The 18323-nt window shown below is 29.8% G+C and overlaps 2 protein-coding genes across 8 annotated transcripts in view; one reads left to right on the forward strand and one right to left on the reverse strand.

Annotated features, from left to right (window-relative positions):
• Positions 1-18323, forward strand: part of Rpn2 (Regulatory particle non-ATPase 2) — a 77190-nt gene that overhangs the window by 56091 nt on the left and 2776 nt on the right. The window contains exons 11-12 of the mRNA XM_015327045.2: positions 17103-17437; positions 17728-18080. Coding sequence (XP_015182531.1) covers positions 17103-17437; positions 17728-18080 — 688 coding nt within the window. The remainder of the gene's footprint in view (positions 1-17102; positions 17438-17727; positions 18081-18323) is intronic.
• 5-HT2B (5-hydroxytryptamine receptor 2B) overlaps positions 1-18323 on the reverse strand; it is a 116464-nt gene that overhangs the window by 2447 nt on the left and 95694 nt on the right. For 6 of the 7 annotated variants that reach the window (XM_089170146.1, XM_089170145.1, XM_089170142.1 and 3 more), the window contains 2 exons: positions 16367-16583; positions 8305-8779 (listed from right to left, as the gene is read on the reverse strand). In XM_089170146.1, coding sequence (XP_089026272.1) covers positions 8305-8779; positions 16367-16583 — 692 coding nt within the window. The remainder of the gene's footprint in view (positions 1-8304; positions 8780-16366; positions 16584-18323) is intronic. The other variant, XM_089170147.1, reaches the window with a different exon arrangement.

The raw sequence follows: 18323 nt of genomic DNA on the forward strand, positions 1-18323 counted from the left end.
ACGACATGTTAGAAAAATTCCGGAATTTTTCTAAACAATAATCGAATACTTCACACCTTATAACTCAATCTTTACTGTATCATCCCATACCAATACAACATTTTACAAATTATGAAATAGCTTGTGTGTGCAATTTTTTTGATTATTTTTTTAATTTATTTTCTTTTTTTAGTTTTTCTTTCTTGCTACAATTATCCAATCTCATTAAATTATTTCTTTCAAGCATAAAATTTTATATCCATTAAAAAAAAAATAGTATACGTGTAGTTTGTAATTATTTTTTTTTTTCTACATTATTTATATTTGCATTTTTACTTATTTTGCAAGTTTAAAATTCCTTTTATGTTTTTATAAAGTTAACTCGAAATTTTAAGTAGCATTATAAAAAAAGAAATATAATATTAAATTGAATTTAATGCAGTTTTATTGTTTTCAAAGGAAATTAGAAAAAAATAACATGCAGAGAAAATATTTTCACGATCCTATCGTAAAAAGTGAAACTAGCAAGAAGAGTTAAGTAGGTGGAATAAGAAACATTTAAAAAAACGAGAACTCTATTCCTACTCGATTGTTTTTTTTCTTCAACAATTACCATGAGACAATCGGTTAGATCTGTCTCAAAGTTTTATAAGCTATACGTTTCGTAATATTTTCTAAATCTAATATCGGTTCGAGTAGGTGTTTGTATCTAATAGTGAATTAACTAATAATTAATAAATAAATTTTTAATAGAAAAAACAACTATCATTATTTATTAAAATATTTAATACTGAAAACTTTCAATTAAACAAAATAATTCATTACTTTTCAATAAAACAATATAAGAAATAAAATAAAAACTATTAAAAATGTTCAATATATAAAACTATAATTTGTCCCTGTTATTTATTCAAGTATAAAATATTAGTGTTATTTATTTAAATAATATCAATTATAAAATAAAATTTCAGTTATTTATTGGCCACCGATAAATTCGTGAAATCTTGATAGTTGAATTTTACTAACACTAGTCGTTTTTCTTATCCATTGTAATTAAATTTCTTAAGAAAACATTTAAAACTCGAGTATTTACGTACATAGAAAGCAAATGACATAGCATCTGCTTAAATACAACCCCAATGCATTTCTGTTTTCTTTCTCAAAGGCGAAGTAATAGGCAGATATTCGTGATGTTAACGAAAGAATCTGGTTGCAAAGAATACCAAGAATCGATTCTGAAGTTTCTGTTTTCTTAAAGAATTATAAATGAAAATAATCCGTTGTGAAAAAAATAAAGTCAGGTAAAATAACAATGATAATAGTTATCATATTTGTATCTTTTTCATTTAACTTTCGCGATATTTTTTCATTGAAATATTCAAACAAACTTTTAATTGCTATTTATTTAGACAATATTATTTCAAACGTTTCTAATATTTGTATTGAATAAAATAATCACATCATATACTACATAATTATTTTACAAAATATTTATCATAGCAACACTAATTCTGTTATAGTAATATGTATGAATAATGATCATAATTTAATTTGGACAAAATAAATAATAATAGATATTTTTTTATTTTCAATTTATAAAATACTATTTTATTAAACGTAGAAAAGAAAGTTATTTTTCGTGTATCCTGTTAAAAACGTCTTTTACACTTACATACGTACAAATATAGATAGACATTATGTACATATAAATAAATATATATTTTTACCTCTCTCTCTCTCTCTCTCTCTCTCTCTTGTGTGTGTGTGTGTGTGTGTGATCATCTTCGGGCTTTTCGGTATAATTCTCGCGGAAAGTGTGAAAATATCGGATGATAGTGGGAAACCAGGATACCATTATAAGTTGCGGTGACGCGGTCTCAAAGTGGATTGCACTTAGCTACTGGCATTCAAAGTGCAAAACGGACTCCAGGGAAGAGAGGAGTCTCGTTCACTTCGTGGTTGCACTTAAGTAAACTTCTCTTCCTCTTTCTCCCCATACAAGTATATATGAAACTGTTTAATAAAGGAATGTGCACTTAGTTCGTGTCTCTAAACGCGTTTCTATGTCAATCGAGTCTCACCCTTGTTAATGATTTAATACATTTTCATCAATATCTTACTTTTATTCTTTATTTTATCTTTCCTAACAAAATTTCAATCATTCCGATCACAAGAATCAAGCACTTAGGCGAGTTTGCAATGAAGAGTTAAAAGGTGAAGTTGAAACTAAGTTTCACTAACGTATTGTTTTCGTGTTCGAAGGTCGTTAAAGGATAAGAAGGTGTCTTTTCATGATTAACTACGTGTACTGTTTCTCTTTCTCTCTCTTTTCCTCTCTCACTCTCTCTCTCTCTCTCGCTCTCTCTTTCTAACTATATTTTATATTTAAATTGTTATAAAAACAAGAGAATGAAGAAATAAAATATAAAAGTAAGATAGAAAAAGGTGAATTTGAAGAAAGTTCGTGTCGTGATAGATAGAGATGGGAAGTGCTCGGCAATTTTTCCTTTCAAAACGAAACCGAGAACACGTCCAGTTCGATAAATCGTTCCTTGCTCTCGTTTAAATGGATATCACCTCTCTGATGGGTTCGTTATGAAAAAGAGAAAGTACTATACTTCTACCATAGTATAAGTTCTACGATTTCTCTCTTTCTCATCTATTAAATTCTTTCTCTCTTTCTCTTTTACTCGGTTGAATTATCGTAGCCAGTAACTCATACGAATCTACCACACTCGATAATACTAACCCAGAGCTCTTGCTCGAGAGAACCTACTCGCTAGTTTCAGCTAATTGCAACTTTAAGCTGCGAACGCTTACCCGGAATTACGTGGCACACGAAATTAGGTGCTCCAGTAACTCTCTCTTCTTTTCTTTCTCTTTCTAATGCATTAACTTACACACCAGATGTTCGAAATTTAACTTTATACGGATAGGAAGTAACACTCGAAGATTATCGAATCATTTCGAATAACGAATCTATATTAAATCTACTATTTTAAATTAAATGATACAATGATTTTTCTTGTTATCATGATATTATTTATTTTATTTGAAAATATTTATTTGAATTTTCCAATATTTTTATTGGATTATGAAAAAAAAGAAAAAAGAACAAAATAATAAATCGTAAAACATTCCAATAATACATTTTCTATTCTGTATTTTACCGATTACTTTTCCAACATTGAAATATAAAAGAAAAAGGGAAAATAAAAAAAAAATGAGCTATTCGAAATGTATTGAAAATTGCAAATCTCGGCTTTGCACTCGCACCAAGTTTGAAGGATTTAATACAACAGATGTATGCAATGGTACTTACTTCAACAATGGGAACTTGTCTCCTTTCATTGGGATCGATACGAAATTCTCTTCTCAGAAAAACGTCCCCCCCCCCTCTCTCTCTCTCTCTCTACCGAAAACGAATATATATATATAGTGTTTTTTCTAGTATTATTATTCCTTTCTTTTGGTTTCCTGACCTCTAATTAGATTTATTCGATTTCACAACTTATTACTTCTACTATAATTTATAATTTAAAACATTTTTTGACTTTATAACTAATACAAAAAGATGATAAATAAAAGCATTTAAATTTTGCCAGTAGATATTTTTAGCGAAACAAGAAAATGATAAATAGATGAGTTTTTTATTTGGATAGTGTTGGTATATATACATATACTATAACTTGATTTTGTATATTCTCAAAAAAGGTTTCCTTCCTCGCTATCTTATCTCGAAATACTTTGCGAAATGAATGCGAGATGAAAGAAAATATTTAGTGGAAAGTTTTTCCCCCAAGAACGGGGGCTGATAAAAAGAAAAACAACATTCTTTCTGAAAAGTGGTGGTTAAGGCGTGTTACGTTACGATTTTCCTTGTAGAAGTCCATCAACCTTTTCAAATTTAACGAGCGAACCACTATTATCCTCATCTCTACTTAAAATCTTTTTTCAATCGATAACCCTTTCATCGAGAAAAGGGATGATCTTTTATTCTTTGATCAAAGAAATTTGACGAATAGGATTTTTCGATTTTCTTTGCTTAATCCCAATCAAATCTTTTTCTTTTATTTTTATTTTTTTATCCGACAGAGAAAAATCTTTTCTCGTCTCCATTTTTATCCATGAAATATATTATTATAGATTAGGATCAACTTTCACGAATTAAGTCGTCGTAACTTGGATCGAAAGAAAATTGCCGAATCAATCGAAAATGGAATTGATTCGTTCAAAACGTTTTGATCATACTTCTTTGACGTCGTTTTATCGTTCCGTGTAAAAAGAAAAATAGAAAGAGAGAGAGAAATAAACAGACAGATAGAGAAATAATATTCGAGTAACCATTCTCTTGAAACAGAGTGTCCATTCTCTTGAAACAGAGTGTGTAAATTGTTTTTTGAAAAATTGAGGAATTTCTTGAAACCGCTTTTCTACGTTCATGAAAAGATGATATTTATATACAGGGTAAATTATTTCAATTGGAACACTTTCTTATTTCCGTTATTTATGGCTTTAATATTTAAAACAAGGAACATTCTGAAAAGCTAAGATAAATATCTATTTTTTTTCTTTTTGTAAAGCAATATTTTGCGTACTATTTCAAGATGATCACTGATTTTTAAATTTAATATATTCTTTATTAAATTAATCGATCCAGTTTATATAGTTCTGTATAAATAAAAAAAAAGTTACTCTGTTTATATCTTAAGAGTAGAGAAAAAAAGCTGTTAAATTATTTTATAAAACTATGAATAAAGGAAAATATTGAACTTCACCGATTAAAATAGGTCACCCTGTACACATATATAGATAGAAAATAAAGAGATAGATAAGTAGGCGACTAAGTTGATGAATTCAATGAAATCTTAATCGTCGAGAAGGTTGAAACAATCCGTGCTAATGAAGTATTCGCACTTTACCGAGGTGAGGGGATACAGAAAAGAGAGAGAGAGAGAGAGAGAGAGAGAGAGAGAGAGAGAGAGAGAAAGAAAGATAGATAGAATTCTCGAGGTGACTTTACGTTTAGAAACTGAAGTTTCATTTGAAGACGACAACGACGACGACGAAAACAACGAATGTATCGTTCCAAATTTACGGGCTCCATCGACGACGATTTAATCTACGCGAGTTTCTGCGTAAAAGAGTAATTTTTATTTTTAACCTAATGACTTCGATTACGTTTAACGATCCCAACATTGCTTTCCTTAACAAAAACTTTTAACCTTTTCCGCGATAGTTTGCAAGAATAATTTATACTCTTTCGTAAAGTACAATTACGTATATTTAGACAATAAAATAAAAAAAAGGAAAAGTATTAACTCTAAAGTAGATTGAACGGTATTATTTTGATTTCCATTTTTTCTTTTGTTTAAGATAATGATTATTTTATAAAATGATTCACCTAACTTGCACACCTTAAATAATTTTTAAATCATGTCTGTAAAATATTATTTAAATATAAAAGTTACATGATGTCATGAGAAAGATATGATGGTATGTTGGTTTTTCTTGTGCATTAAAGGTTGTCGATATATTCGTGGTTAACTTTATTTCTTTTTTTTTTTTTTTGTACCGTAAACTATCTAATTATTTTTTTTTTTGCTTTTTTTTTTAATTTAATATTATATTGATCTATGAAAAAGTAATCTAATCTATTAAAAGAAATAAAATTAATCAAAGTTCTGAAACTTGTCCACATATGAGAAAAATTGATGCATCATCATTTGCCCTTCGCAATGCAACTATTGTAATTAGCAAATTTTCATTAAACGCGTATTTACAAAGTTATTTAAGATATAAAAGTTACACAAATCATACTGCATACTATAAAAGTACTCGAAGTTCTATTTGTAAAAAAAAAAAAGAAGCAAAAACATATTTACTGGAATTTGTAATTTTGTCATTTTTTGTAATCACCTATACAAAATCTTTTTAACTTCGATGAGTTTATTAGAAAAAAAAGTAAAAGAGAGGAGGAAAGAGAAATTTAATTACTTTTTTCTTATCGTTTTACATCATATATTACTCTTCCTATCGAGCTAGATGAATCTATGAACGATAACGAATAGCCAATCTCGAATATCTTTCGATCTTTCTATCTTTTTCACTCCTTTTTCTTTCTTTTCTTGCCCCTCCTCATTCTCTTTCCTTCGTAGGAAACAAGCCACCTCAGTGGATCATAAAGAGAAGGCTTGGACTAGAATATCAAGCTGATGCTTCGCTTCTTTCCTGCACGCTAGTTTCGACCAAAATCGCATAAATCAGTCAATATATATTGAACTGAAAAAATACTTTAACGTTGAAAAATGTTCTAGTTATTTTCTATAATACGTATCTATAACAATCACTTAAATATTTTTCTAATATATTTTTTTAAATGTTCAAAAATAAAAATTGATTGACAAATTAACGAGATTGAAAAATCTTCAGGTTTCGGCTCGTTTTCATGATGATGTAAAATTTACATTTGCGTTTTTCTCTCTATAAAATTTATTTAATGATCGTTTATACATATATTGACTTAACACGTTGAGCGCCACGCTCATTTTTCAAGGAATTTCCCGTCAGGCCACGCTCATTTTCAAGGAAGTCCCCATAAGGCCACGCGCGCCGTTTAGAAATATCATGTTATTTATACGCTGTCAGCCAGCGGTGGCTGACGCGACCTAAACGAAAAGTCTAGTGTTCGTCACTAATGGCGGACGCGGCCTAAACGAAAAATCTAGTGTCCGCCACCGATGGCGGACGTGGCGCTCAACGTGTTAAAAAATAAATTGAAAAAAAAAAATAATTTAGGCATGAGTTAACGAGATTCAAAATCTTCTTATTTCGGCACATTTTTATCCAAAGTGGAAGTGGTTTTAAAGGGTAGACACGGACGAGTTTAAATTCGTTTGTAACAAAAGCAAATAATAACTAAAACTGACGTATTCTGACCACACAGGAGCAGTTGACGGTTCTTGCATTTACGAAATGACACAAATTCAACATATACGCACCTACATAAATTGTAACTCTCGTTGTGTTAACTAACTGATAAACTACAAACAAATCAAGAATATTTTCATGATAACTCAGGCAACAGTTATTCGCTATGATTTTTCTTTCCGTCCAGCTTTAAAAGAAATTTTTGTATTACACACAAACGTACTTTTTTCTTCTCAACATATACCATATCCTCGTAAATATGTCGTATAAAAATGATCAAAAATAAAATAAACAAAAATCGTTTAACGTTGTATTTTATTCAATCGATCGAAATCTATTGCGAAAAATACCTTCGTCTATTTTTTTCTCTTCTTATTCCGAATCCAGGAGTTATACAAATTCAATCTAAGGATATAATTTTATGATCTAAAACTCTTCTTAGCTATAGATCGATAAATACGGTTTAAAACGCGATCAGAAATATTTACTCGTAAACTCGTCTTTGAGTTCATCCTCCTCCTCATCCTCTCACCTAAAGTCCTTAAATAGTTTTCATACAATTTCGTATTTATTAAGTATACTAATATCTAATTTTTCTACAAAAGAATTACTTTTTCATTTATTTATTTAATTCTTTCAAATTTTAATTAATTAATCATAAATATTTTATATATCGCTCAATATAAACATTTCTATGATACTAAGCATATCGATAAATTTGTTTCTCGTAACGTTTGCACTTTTTCGCAAGAAAATATTCACGTTTGATTTGTTGCATCGATTAGATTTAATCAATGTGCACAATCACGTGTATGTGTATACATACATCATCATCAAACTTTCATGTGTACTGATTTTTGTCTCTGAATATCTTTTGAACGCTTAATTTAATCGCCAAAACATAAGGCACCATTTTTATAGAGCAGTTAATTTCTTACAAAAATTTGTATTGCGCATTTTATAATAGTCATTTATTGTCGAGTTATGAAATTCATAAACAAAAATGAAATTTGTCTTAAAGTAATCAAACTTAAATCTTGAATATCATTCAAATGGTGAGGTTTACGGAAAATATATAAACTACCTTTTTTGTAGAGCATTAAATTTCCTACAAAATTCTTTCATAACATTTTTTTGTGCAATCAATTAATGATGAGGTATGAATTTTATTCTATTGGACTGAGAAAAAAATAAAAAACTGCGATGCGGAGGATCTTCCTATTAAAATTAAGAGCTCATATTTGGTGAAAATTCTTTTAGGGTGTCTAGCAACTCATTTTTTTGTGGCACTTGTAAAAAAAAAAATAATTGATTTTTTTGACCCACCCTAATAAACATAATAAAAAGGAAAAATATGATAGATAAGAGAAGAAGAATAAAAAATAGCATCATTACCCGTTTCGAAAGCTGGACCGATGTTGTTGCTGATTAAGCTGATGATGATGATAATGATGATGATGATGATGATGATGATGGTGATGATGATGATGATGATGATTATGTTTATGGTGTTGTTGTTGCTGTCGTTGTTTTTGTTGCTGTTGTTGCTGTTGCTGTAGTTGTTGAATACCACCTGAAGAATAATGAGCACCCGAAATTGATGATCTGCCCATCCTAATTGGAGTTTGAGTTAAAGGACTGGCTATACCTTCCAATCCTCTAGATAATTTTAACATTTCAGCACCGAAAGCGTGAAGTGCTGACATCGCCGATGGTGGCGGGTCGCTTTCAGGAAGCCATAATTCGTGAGTGTCGAGGGTTGTGAGTTCTGTGTCGGTAGATGTACCAGAAGTATGCTGAGGAGTACCACCACTTCCGGCTGAATTTTTATTCAGTAGAAATCTCTTCCACGTTCCACGCCTCTCCAGACCTGTGAACACAATTTTTGAATTCTTACACTTGTTATATTTACGTACAAATAATTATATTTTCCTTTTTTTATGTTTATCTTGGATACCGCAATTCGTCTTAGTAGGTCGGTTAATAAGTAGTGTGAAAATTTTGCTTAATAGTTAATATTTCAATGAATAATATCATTAATGTTGTTTACTTGATATTTAAATAACTAATGCACTAATATTTTTTTATATTAAATTCTAATATTATCAATATTTAAATTTCTAAATCATTTTTTAAAGAGGAGAAAATCATTTTTCATAAAGAAGAACATCTATGTTTATTTATGTAGAGATAGTCAAACATAATGTATATATTCCTACTCTTTCATTTCAATTGACTTTTACACAGTGCAATGAATACGAGTACATTTATATACAGGCATTGCAAAAATGTATCCCGAGCAACGCATATTCGATATTATCCTTGGACAAAGGAATCTCTCTCTTTCTCTCTCTTTCTCTTTCACTCCCTCAGGAGTTTCACAAGACTCTTCCAGTATGATGCAGAATTTCGTTGGTGTGCCAAAGTTCTACCTTTTCAAAACAAAATACGCTTTGCTTTCCAACAAAATATGCTTTAATGTTTCTAAACAGCCTAATTACGAATCTAATTCCTCTATCTATTAACTAACTTTGTCTACCATTAAATTAAATAACTATATTCGAAACATTTCGAAATTAGTACATGATAATTAATCGTTCAAGAAAATTCTGGCTCTCGTTTGAATAATATTATATTAAACTTGATCATTTTCAGAATGATTCTGGAGTATTCAAACCAGTCGTTTATTATCGTTGAATTTCGAACGGTCGATTAGTTTCCGATATGATTATCTATAATGTGTGAAGTATTTATCGTGTTCCTGGGGGAAGAGGGGGAGAATTTTCATTATACGAAAATAGCGCATTAACACAAACATTGTTAATGTGATATTATTAATATGTCTATATATGTACATGGAACAATTGGACGTCCAAGCGAGCATGTTTTATGTATAGTTGATGTATGATCGTAACTACAGATGAAAAGTTATTCATTTAACATTAGTATAATATATCTATAATTCCGATAATCGTATTCTCATATGCGTAATTTAAAAAAAAAAGACGTAAAGGAAAGCAAAAAGAGAAGAAAAAGAGATCGAGAGAAGTTTATTTTATACTATAAAATAATCCGTGAAATATATTTAATTCAATAAGAATTTTCCAATCTTAATTTTTCTTATATTTCTTTCAATTGCGATATTTATTATCGTATCTAATATTGTTATATTATAATTATTATAATATATAATAGTATATGGGTGAATTGGTTGGAACTTTAAGTCCCATTCCCCCCCCCCAAAAAAAATATCTTTTATTATTTTGTAAAATAAAAGTTATTTTAATCAAAACAAAAAATTGTTTCTATGTTAGGCTCAAAACTTTTTAACTTATCCACGTTTATTATATAAAATATTATTATAATAAATCTTATAATATTTAAAATATCATATATAAATTAATTTAATCAATATGTTAATAAATAATATATTTATTATAATAGATATACTATAAACGTTTGATAAATTTCTGATGCAGGCCGATGGTATCGACAGTTCAGATTGCATTGATTAATTTCTTGGATCGTTCATTTTCTAAACCATCCCTATTTAGCATACCTCGACACGTTCAAAGCTAATACATAATGACCTCCCACCTATCTTCGTGTCCTGCTTCTGGCAGTGATTTTGTTCGCGTGGACACGACGGACAGAGGCTCTCTAGTGTGTACTTTTATAAAAATTCTTTCATCCTGCCAAATGGGCGTTTCGAGGATCGTCTAATCGAGAAATGGGAAATATAATCAGAAAATCTAATAAATAGGTCACCGTACGATTAATCATTATTTTCGCATTTCTCGATAAAATTGATTTTTCATTGACTTTTTTATTTATTTCATTTCTATCGAAAATATATATTCAATTTCATTTCTATCTTGAATTCTCCTATCTACAAATGTTCGTATTTTTTCAAACATTTGTAGTTAGTATTTTATCAAATAAATGGTCACGCTCTATATCAATATAGTTTATTCATATTTTTAATAAAAGCAAATTATTAGTTTCAAAATATTGATCCAATATAAATAATTGTTTGTTCATGTTTCTATATCTGATGTTCGATGTTTTAAATTTTTTACTTTAGTCCTTATTTTATTATTTTCTCCTTTTCCTTTTTTATATAAATTATACAAAAGAGGATTATTATCCCGAAAAATAGTAGTATTAGTAAGTACGCCATCATAACATCGATCTTTATAAATTTCTGATCTTAGAAAACAGCATTCCTAGGTTCTCACTAACCGCTAACTAATCTGACCGACTTTTCGTATAGTATGCCATAGATTGTCATGTCAGCGGCTCGATTTATTTGCAAGTTAAATCGACCGATGCAAATCTCCGTTGCAGCCCGAATAGGACTTGGTCGTACGGTGGTGCGGTCCCGCGCGTTCCAATTTTTCGGCCGCATCACGAAACTCGCACGAACCTCTCGAAAAAAGAGAGCACTACTCACCCTAAAGCACACGAACAGAAAAAAAAGAAAGAAAAAACTAATCGGAAAGAAAGTGAGAAATAAATAGAGTTTATGTAAGCGGGAATGAAAGAGAAAGATACGTCCTATTCTGTTTTTCATTCGTAATAAAACGAGTGAGAATGAGAATACTAAAATTCGATCGATCATAGTCGAACATGTATTTTTATTTCGTTTTGTCCATGCCAAGACGTATTGCCCTCGCATGAATCATTCGATTCGACTTGTAATTTCTTTAGATAAGGAAGAAAAAAGAAAAAAGAGAGAGAGAAGTAGTGAGGAATGATATTAGAACATGAGTAGGAGTATTAGGCAACCAACAAAAAAAAACAAAAAAAAGGAATACTAAAAGTGCAAATTAGAATTAAATGATACAAAGGGAAATTTTTGTAAATCCTATGTAATCTTTGAAGCAGCTCATATTTTTCATTCAAGACAATGAGGGTAATCGATCGGTTCATTTATGTTCGCTCTTATTCTTTTTCTGTTTTTTTTTTCAAGCGTAACGAAGTAATCTCCGCTTGAATAAAAAAGGTTTTCTTTTCTTCTTTTATTTTTTTTTATTTTGTTTGTTTTATTTCTTCCGATCTAAAAATGACAGAGCACGGTTTGTACGGTCTCGTTGTAACGTAAAACGTAAATTTCATAATCTCTAACGTCCTTTGAAATACACTTGTAATTTTCTCTACTCCCTTACCTGAGAAAACGGAAGAAAATAGAATAAAATTGCAAACGTGAAAAAAAAGCAAGAAGTCGAATTGGAAACAAATAAAAAAATAAAATTATCAAACGTATTCTATTTCTCTCGTCTATGTAATGATGATTACTTGGTACTTCAATCAAAAGTTTACAGATCGTTCATTCTTTCTTATTCCTTTTTTTCTTCCTTCTCTTGTATTTTATTTTTTTTTTATTTCATAGCATAGAAAAAAAATGAAAGAGAAAGATGGCCTAGTTTAACGTTTTAAGATCCAAAGGTACCTCGGTATCTCTATTCCTTTTTCATCGAGAATCCTTCTTCTTCTTCTTCTTCTTCTTCCATGAAACGTTGGACAAAGAAAACCAAGCGGCAGAACTAATCGCAATCTTGCACGATACGAGACACGAAGAAAAAACGTGGAAATCGATGTCGTATTACATCGAACAATACTGTAATAGGTCTTTATATTAGCTTCTTTAAGAAAAGAAAGTAAAGAAAATAAAAATGTATATATAGATAGTTTTCGTTGAATCAAGATCGTTCCCCTTTGACAACTATTTTCTCTCAAGTTTGGATTAAACAACTTATTGGTTCCTATTAGTTTCGTATTGTTGATATCATTTTACTAATTGTCTGGCTATTTCTTATTTCCCAAATCTTTTCAAAAATGAATTTTTTTTTTTTTAATAATAACCAATGATATTTTTTGTTAATTTTATTTAAGGTAATTTAAAAAGAAAGAAAATATGTGAAAATGTTATAGTAAATAAATTAAATATAATTGTCCACATTTGTTTTCAAAGGCCCTTAACAAATTATTTTAACTAATAACTAATATTTAACAGCTTTTTTATATCTAATGCTCGTTAAATTTAAATCGCATCCCTTGGAAAACTATTAGGTTGTTTTGAAAGTAATTTCTTTTTTTGTGTCATACAGAGATTTTATTACCTAAACCTCACTTTTACTCCTAATTTAAACCTTAAATTCGCTTTACATTTTAGCAATAGATACTTCAGACGTGATCTATAAATTGTTTGTGTTTCTATCTACTAAGTAGTATTTTCTTTAGTATTACACCAGAAATAGAAAGTTAAATGGAACATTTTTATTATATTTTGCTTGTTTTATTATTACGTTTTATTTACGTTTTATTTATCCTGTATTATAAGGATAATAATGAGATACAAGAAAATTATGTACCGTCTAGGAAAACCTAAATTTCATTCTAAATAAATTATATTATATTTCGAAAGATCCAATAGTATGAATTTTTAGTATAAAAGTTTCATTTTGTCTTCCAATGATCGTCTTATTTTATTCGAAAGATGTCTTCCAACATTTTACCTAACAATAAACATTTATGTTTTTCCAACGGATGGAACATCGTCGATTCCTTACGTAACAAATACAAAAGTACTTTTCGTCGCTTCGATGACTTGGAAAATTGAGAATGGAAATAATGACTTTCGAAGCAAGAAATAGTGAGAGAATACGATCTGTTCAATAATGTTAAAAGAACAAATAAAAGAATAAAAAGAAATGAGGAAGACAACGACGACCAATGACTATGGTCTACTTTAAGTTCGTTCAGAATCATCTATTTGAAATCGGTATGCAGGAAACAGCTGCAACTCGTAAACGTAAATTTTATCCCACCAACATAGAGAGAAGTTTCCAAGTATTGGGGGAAACTATTTCTATACCAAATTACGTTTAACTCTTGTCGCGAAATTTAAATATTTCCATTTAATTGATCAAAATAAATGGTCACTATATTTACATGAATACATTCAGTTTAAATAAATGTAATAATAAATAGTCACTATATTCATAATACGAAAAGATCAAATCAATCAAAAATTGTTTTCAAATACTGACCCAATAAATATTCACCCAATCAAATCTATATGAAATCGTCACGTGTATACGTTGTTTTGTATCCAAAAAATAAAAAAATTTATTTTATTAACATACAAAATTATATAAATAATATACAAAAAATAACTAAAACAGACAATATTATTTCGTAAAATGTATCTCTCGAGTCGAAAGTTAAAATAATTTTTTAATCCATAAAAATTAAATTGGTGCACGATAAAAAATAATAATAATAATAATAAAAGTAAATAATAATGTATATGAAGTTACATTTGTATCTAAAAATAATTTTCTTTTATTATACATTTTATTTAATCTCCATAGCTAACGCACTCGAATTTCTGACTCGTGAGATATATTTTGCAAACGGAACCAAAAAAGTGATAGAAATACTTTGTAGAGATTTACAAAGGATGTTATAGGAAAGTTTAATCTCCGCCAATACTTTGGTTCATACGTTATATATAAAAGAAACATCAAGGGATTCGTTTCCAATTGAACGACGCTACATGAACTTTATATTCGATATAATTCGACTACATAGATCTAACATACTATTCTCCTATTGGTGAAAACGTCGGAATCAGTTTATCGTTTTCTACAGTTTCTCTCTCAATTTCTTCTCACACTCGATGATCGTGAACTCGAACTATTTTTTTTCTAACGCGTATAAGGATATTTGTTTTTTTCATTTCGAGAGGATAGATTAGTTGTAGATAAAAGAAATAATGATTACACGGTATTAACGTACGTGCATCGAGGGAGAAGACACTTTAGATGATGGATGAGAACAACTCCTTCTATGTTTCTTATTTATGTCAAAAGAGAAAAAGAAAACGAAGTTCAATAAATTATCGATCTCTTCCGAGAAAGAGAAAAATAACGATCTTTCTAGAAAAAAGTGAATCAAAAAATATTAAAAACAAATTCACTTTAGATCAATCACGAAAAATATTCCATTACTTTCAAATTTATTTAATAATTATTTTTAAGTAATATGTATATATTCCTCTATTTAAAAAAAAAAAAGGAAAATGAAAAGGTTTTTTTTATATTATTTCTATAGAATTTTGGATCTTTGGACTTTTGGAGAATAATTTTATTCAAACAAGAATTATCTGATTAAAATGGATAAAATATTATGACGTTTATTATTTTTTATTTGGTGGTAAATTTTAAAGGTCGACTATGTTAATTTTTTTTTTTTTTTTTTTTTTTTTAATAGAAACGTCCAATTGTATATAATACCAACATATCCTACAAAAACAAATCAACTCATATAAAACATTTTTTCCAACTCGAATCCGAAAAATACGAAATGTGGTTACAGAGGGTTAAAAAAAGAAATAAAAGAAGGAGAAGGAAAGTGTATATGTGATATTTCAACTACGATTTAATTCTTACTTTTATTCCGGTTCGCTTTTAACGTAAGCAAGAGCGTATGTGTGTATGTGTTATGTGTGTATATTATACTTGGGTGAATATTTGCTTTTCACCGTGGGTTTAGTTCCATCAGTGAAACTGGCAAAGGCGATTGAATTTCACAAAGAGATAGGTGTATCAGGTGATAACGCCTTTTCGAAGAAAGAACTCGTCTTTTACATCCTTCGACATTCCTACGCATTCTCGCCTACATACCAAGTTGAACATAACAAAAAAACATCTCTCTCTCTCTCTCTCTCTCTCTCTCTCTCTCTCTCTCTCTCTCTCTCTCTCTCTCTCTTTAACCTTTTTCAATATATTTAAATCTTATGGTATCGTTCGATTCACATCGTCTCGAACGAGTTGGTAAACTATTAAACAGTTTTTATGATTTTATCTTTTATATATGTCCTATTCGAATATCGAAGTTCAACTCTTCGAAACATTTCTTTCTACTTCACGAGAAATACAAATTAAATTTATTGTTAGAAAATCATTTAAAACGAATCATAACGAGTGATTGTAAAGATTTCATTTCAATATTACTTCCGATGTTATTGGTTTTTTGCCTTTCACTTTACGACGATTGTAATTTGAAATACTTTTTTATTATTTCAATCAATATCAAATTTATTATTATCGTAAATTCGGTGTTTAAAAAACGTGTTTTTTTTTTTTCATTACAGTCTTAATTTGTTGTCTGCGATAAATTCAAAAAACAAAAATAAAACAAAAAGTATGTTTATTTCATAATTATTAACAGAATCACTCGATAGAAGTAACAAAGTTATTATCCGTCTGTTGGTTGAAAAAACACGTTAATTAAGTTGCTGATGAAAGTTACTTATATTAGTTATCAACGAGATGACCTATTATGTTCCTCCGTTAGAGAAAATATAATTGGACGAGATGATTTATTGTAATGGATGCTCGCGAGATAGAAATAATAAGACACAGGTCAGTGTACCTGATATTACACTAACCTCCCGTGGATGCACCTTGTGGACCACCCAACCATCCTGATGACCAACCTGTACCTCCACCAATATTCTGTCTCTGTTTAGCCAATAGTCTCACCGTCAATGCATATGTGAGTAGCATTACACCCAGTGGTATGTAGAAGCAGATTATGCTACCAATCAGCTTATACAAAGGATCTGGGATTTGACAGGCACCGTCGACCAATACGGAATTGTGATCCTAAAACAATTCAAAAGTAATTCAAACGATTAACATTCAACAGTTAACATCTAAATATGTATCATTCGAATTGTTTTTAATAAAAGATAAAATGTATGAGATGGTAGGGTTAAAATTATGGGTGGGAATGAATATATTATATAACATGCTTAAAAGCTATCCGGATGTGCCTTTGATTGACTATGCATATGTGTGATTCAAAAGATTTATAAACTAAAATGTGCATAATAAATTAACTTAGATATTAGGAAAATATCTTATTTAATATTTTGCATAAAATCCAAACAGTGTCTATGTGAAATGTCTTATTAATCGAAAATTATATAATATTTATTAGTTATTTAATTACTATATAATTAACCCAAATGCTATACATAAGTATATCCTTGCTGCATTATAAATATCAGTGATTTAAAAAAATATCTATAGAAAACTATTTGCTCTATCCTCGATTTTAATTGAATTTCTATACAAATATTACCCAAATACTAAAGAAGAATTTGATTTGATTTTTTGTAGAACACCAGAGCAATGTCCAAGCGTAGTATCTCTCTTGGCTGAAAGTTATAATCCTCATGTCCGATATGGCGCCGCAATGGCTCTGGGAATTGCCTGTGCTGGTACCGGCTTGAAAGAGGCAATAGCACTATTAGATCCAATGACGAACGACCCTGTGAACTTCGTCAGACAGGGAGCGTTGATAGCCTCGGCAATGATCCTCATTCAACAAACCGAAGCAACCTGTTCTCGCGTCAAGGATTTCCGTGCCCTTTACGCGAAGGTAGTTGTCGACAAACACGAGGACGTTATGGCCAAGTTCGGTGCTATTCTTGCCCAGGGTATCATCGATGCTGGTAAGATGATCGAAACTGTAATCTTCTCTTCGTTTTGGTAGAAGGAAGAGATGGAGAGAGAGGGAGAGTAAGAGAGGAAGATAATACGGACTCTTCCTCTTCAGTCTTGAGAAATTTCAAGGAGATTATAAAGTAGCCTCGAGCTAAAACTTTCAATCTCTCCTCTCTCACCCTTTTGACACTGTTTAAATATTTTCGATGAAACATTCTGATCGTGCTCAAAACATCTTCATCAATGTTAGTTTATTTTCTTCTAATCAAATAATAATTTCATTTTAATATTTTTCTAGGTGGTCGTAACGTGACAGTTTCACTTCAGTCTAGAACAGGTCACACGAATATGTTAGCAGTTGTTGGTGCACTTGTGTTCACTCAGTATTGGTACTGGTTTCCCTTAGCTCATTGTCTTGCTCTAGCATTTACACCTACTTGCTTAATAGCTTTGAATGCTCAATTAAAAATGCCAAAATTAGAGATTCGTTCGAATGCACGTCCAAGTATCTACGCATATCCTGCACCACTCGAAGAGAAAAAACGTGAAGAAAGGGAAAAGGTCACTACTGCTGTTCTGAGTATTGCTGCACGGGCACGTAGAAAGGAATCTGAGAGAAGAGCACGTGACTCTCATGAAAAAATGGATGTGGTAATGAACAATTTTTATTATTATTATTATAATATAATATAATATAATACGTTAACCGCATATTGTCTAAAATCAAGCTCGACAATCTGACATTTATAATTGAGCCGTTCAGAGGTCAAAACAAATTCCAGTATTTAAAGTTTTCAAAATTTTATTATGAAAGTTTCAATATACTAAATCAATATTTAACTTTTTACATTTAAAATAAATTTTCTCAATAATTAAGCTTAACATCATCAAATA

This window comes from Polistes dominula, unplaced genomic scaffold, assembly GCF_049000335.1.
Source record: "Polistes dominula isolate Pdom_NZ unplaced genomic scaffold, Pdom_raw_medaka contig_15, whole genome shotgun sequence".
Taxonomy (NCBI): Eukaryota; Metazoa; Arthropoda; class Insecta; order Hymenoptera; family Vespidae; genus Polistes; species Polistes dominula.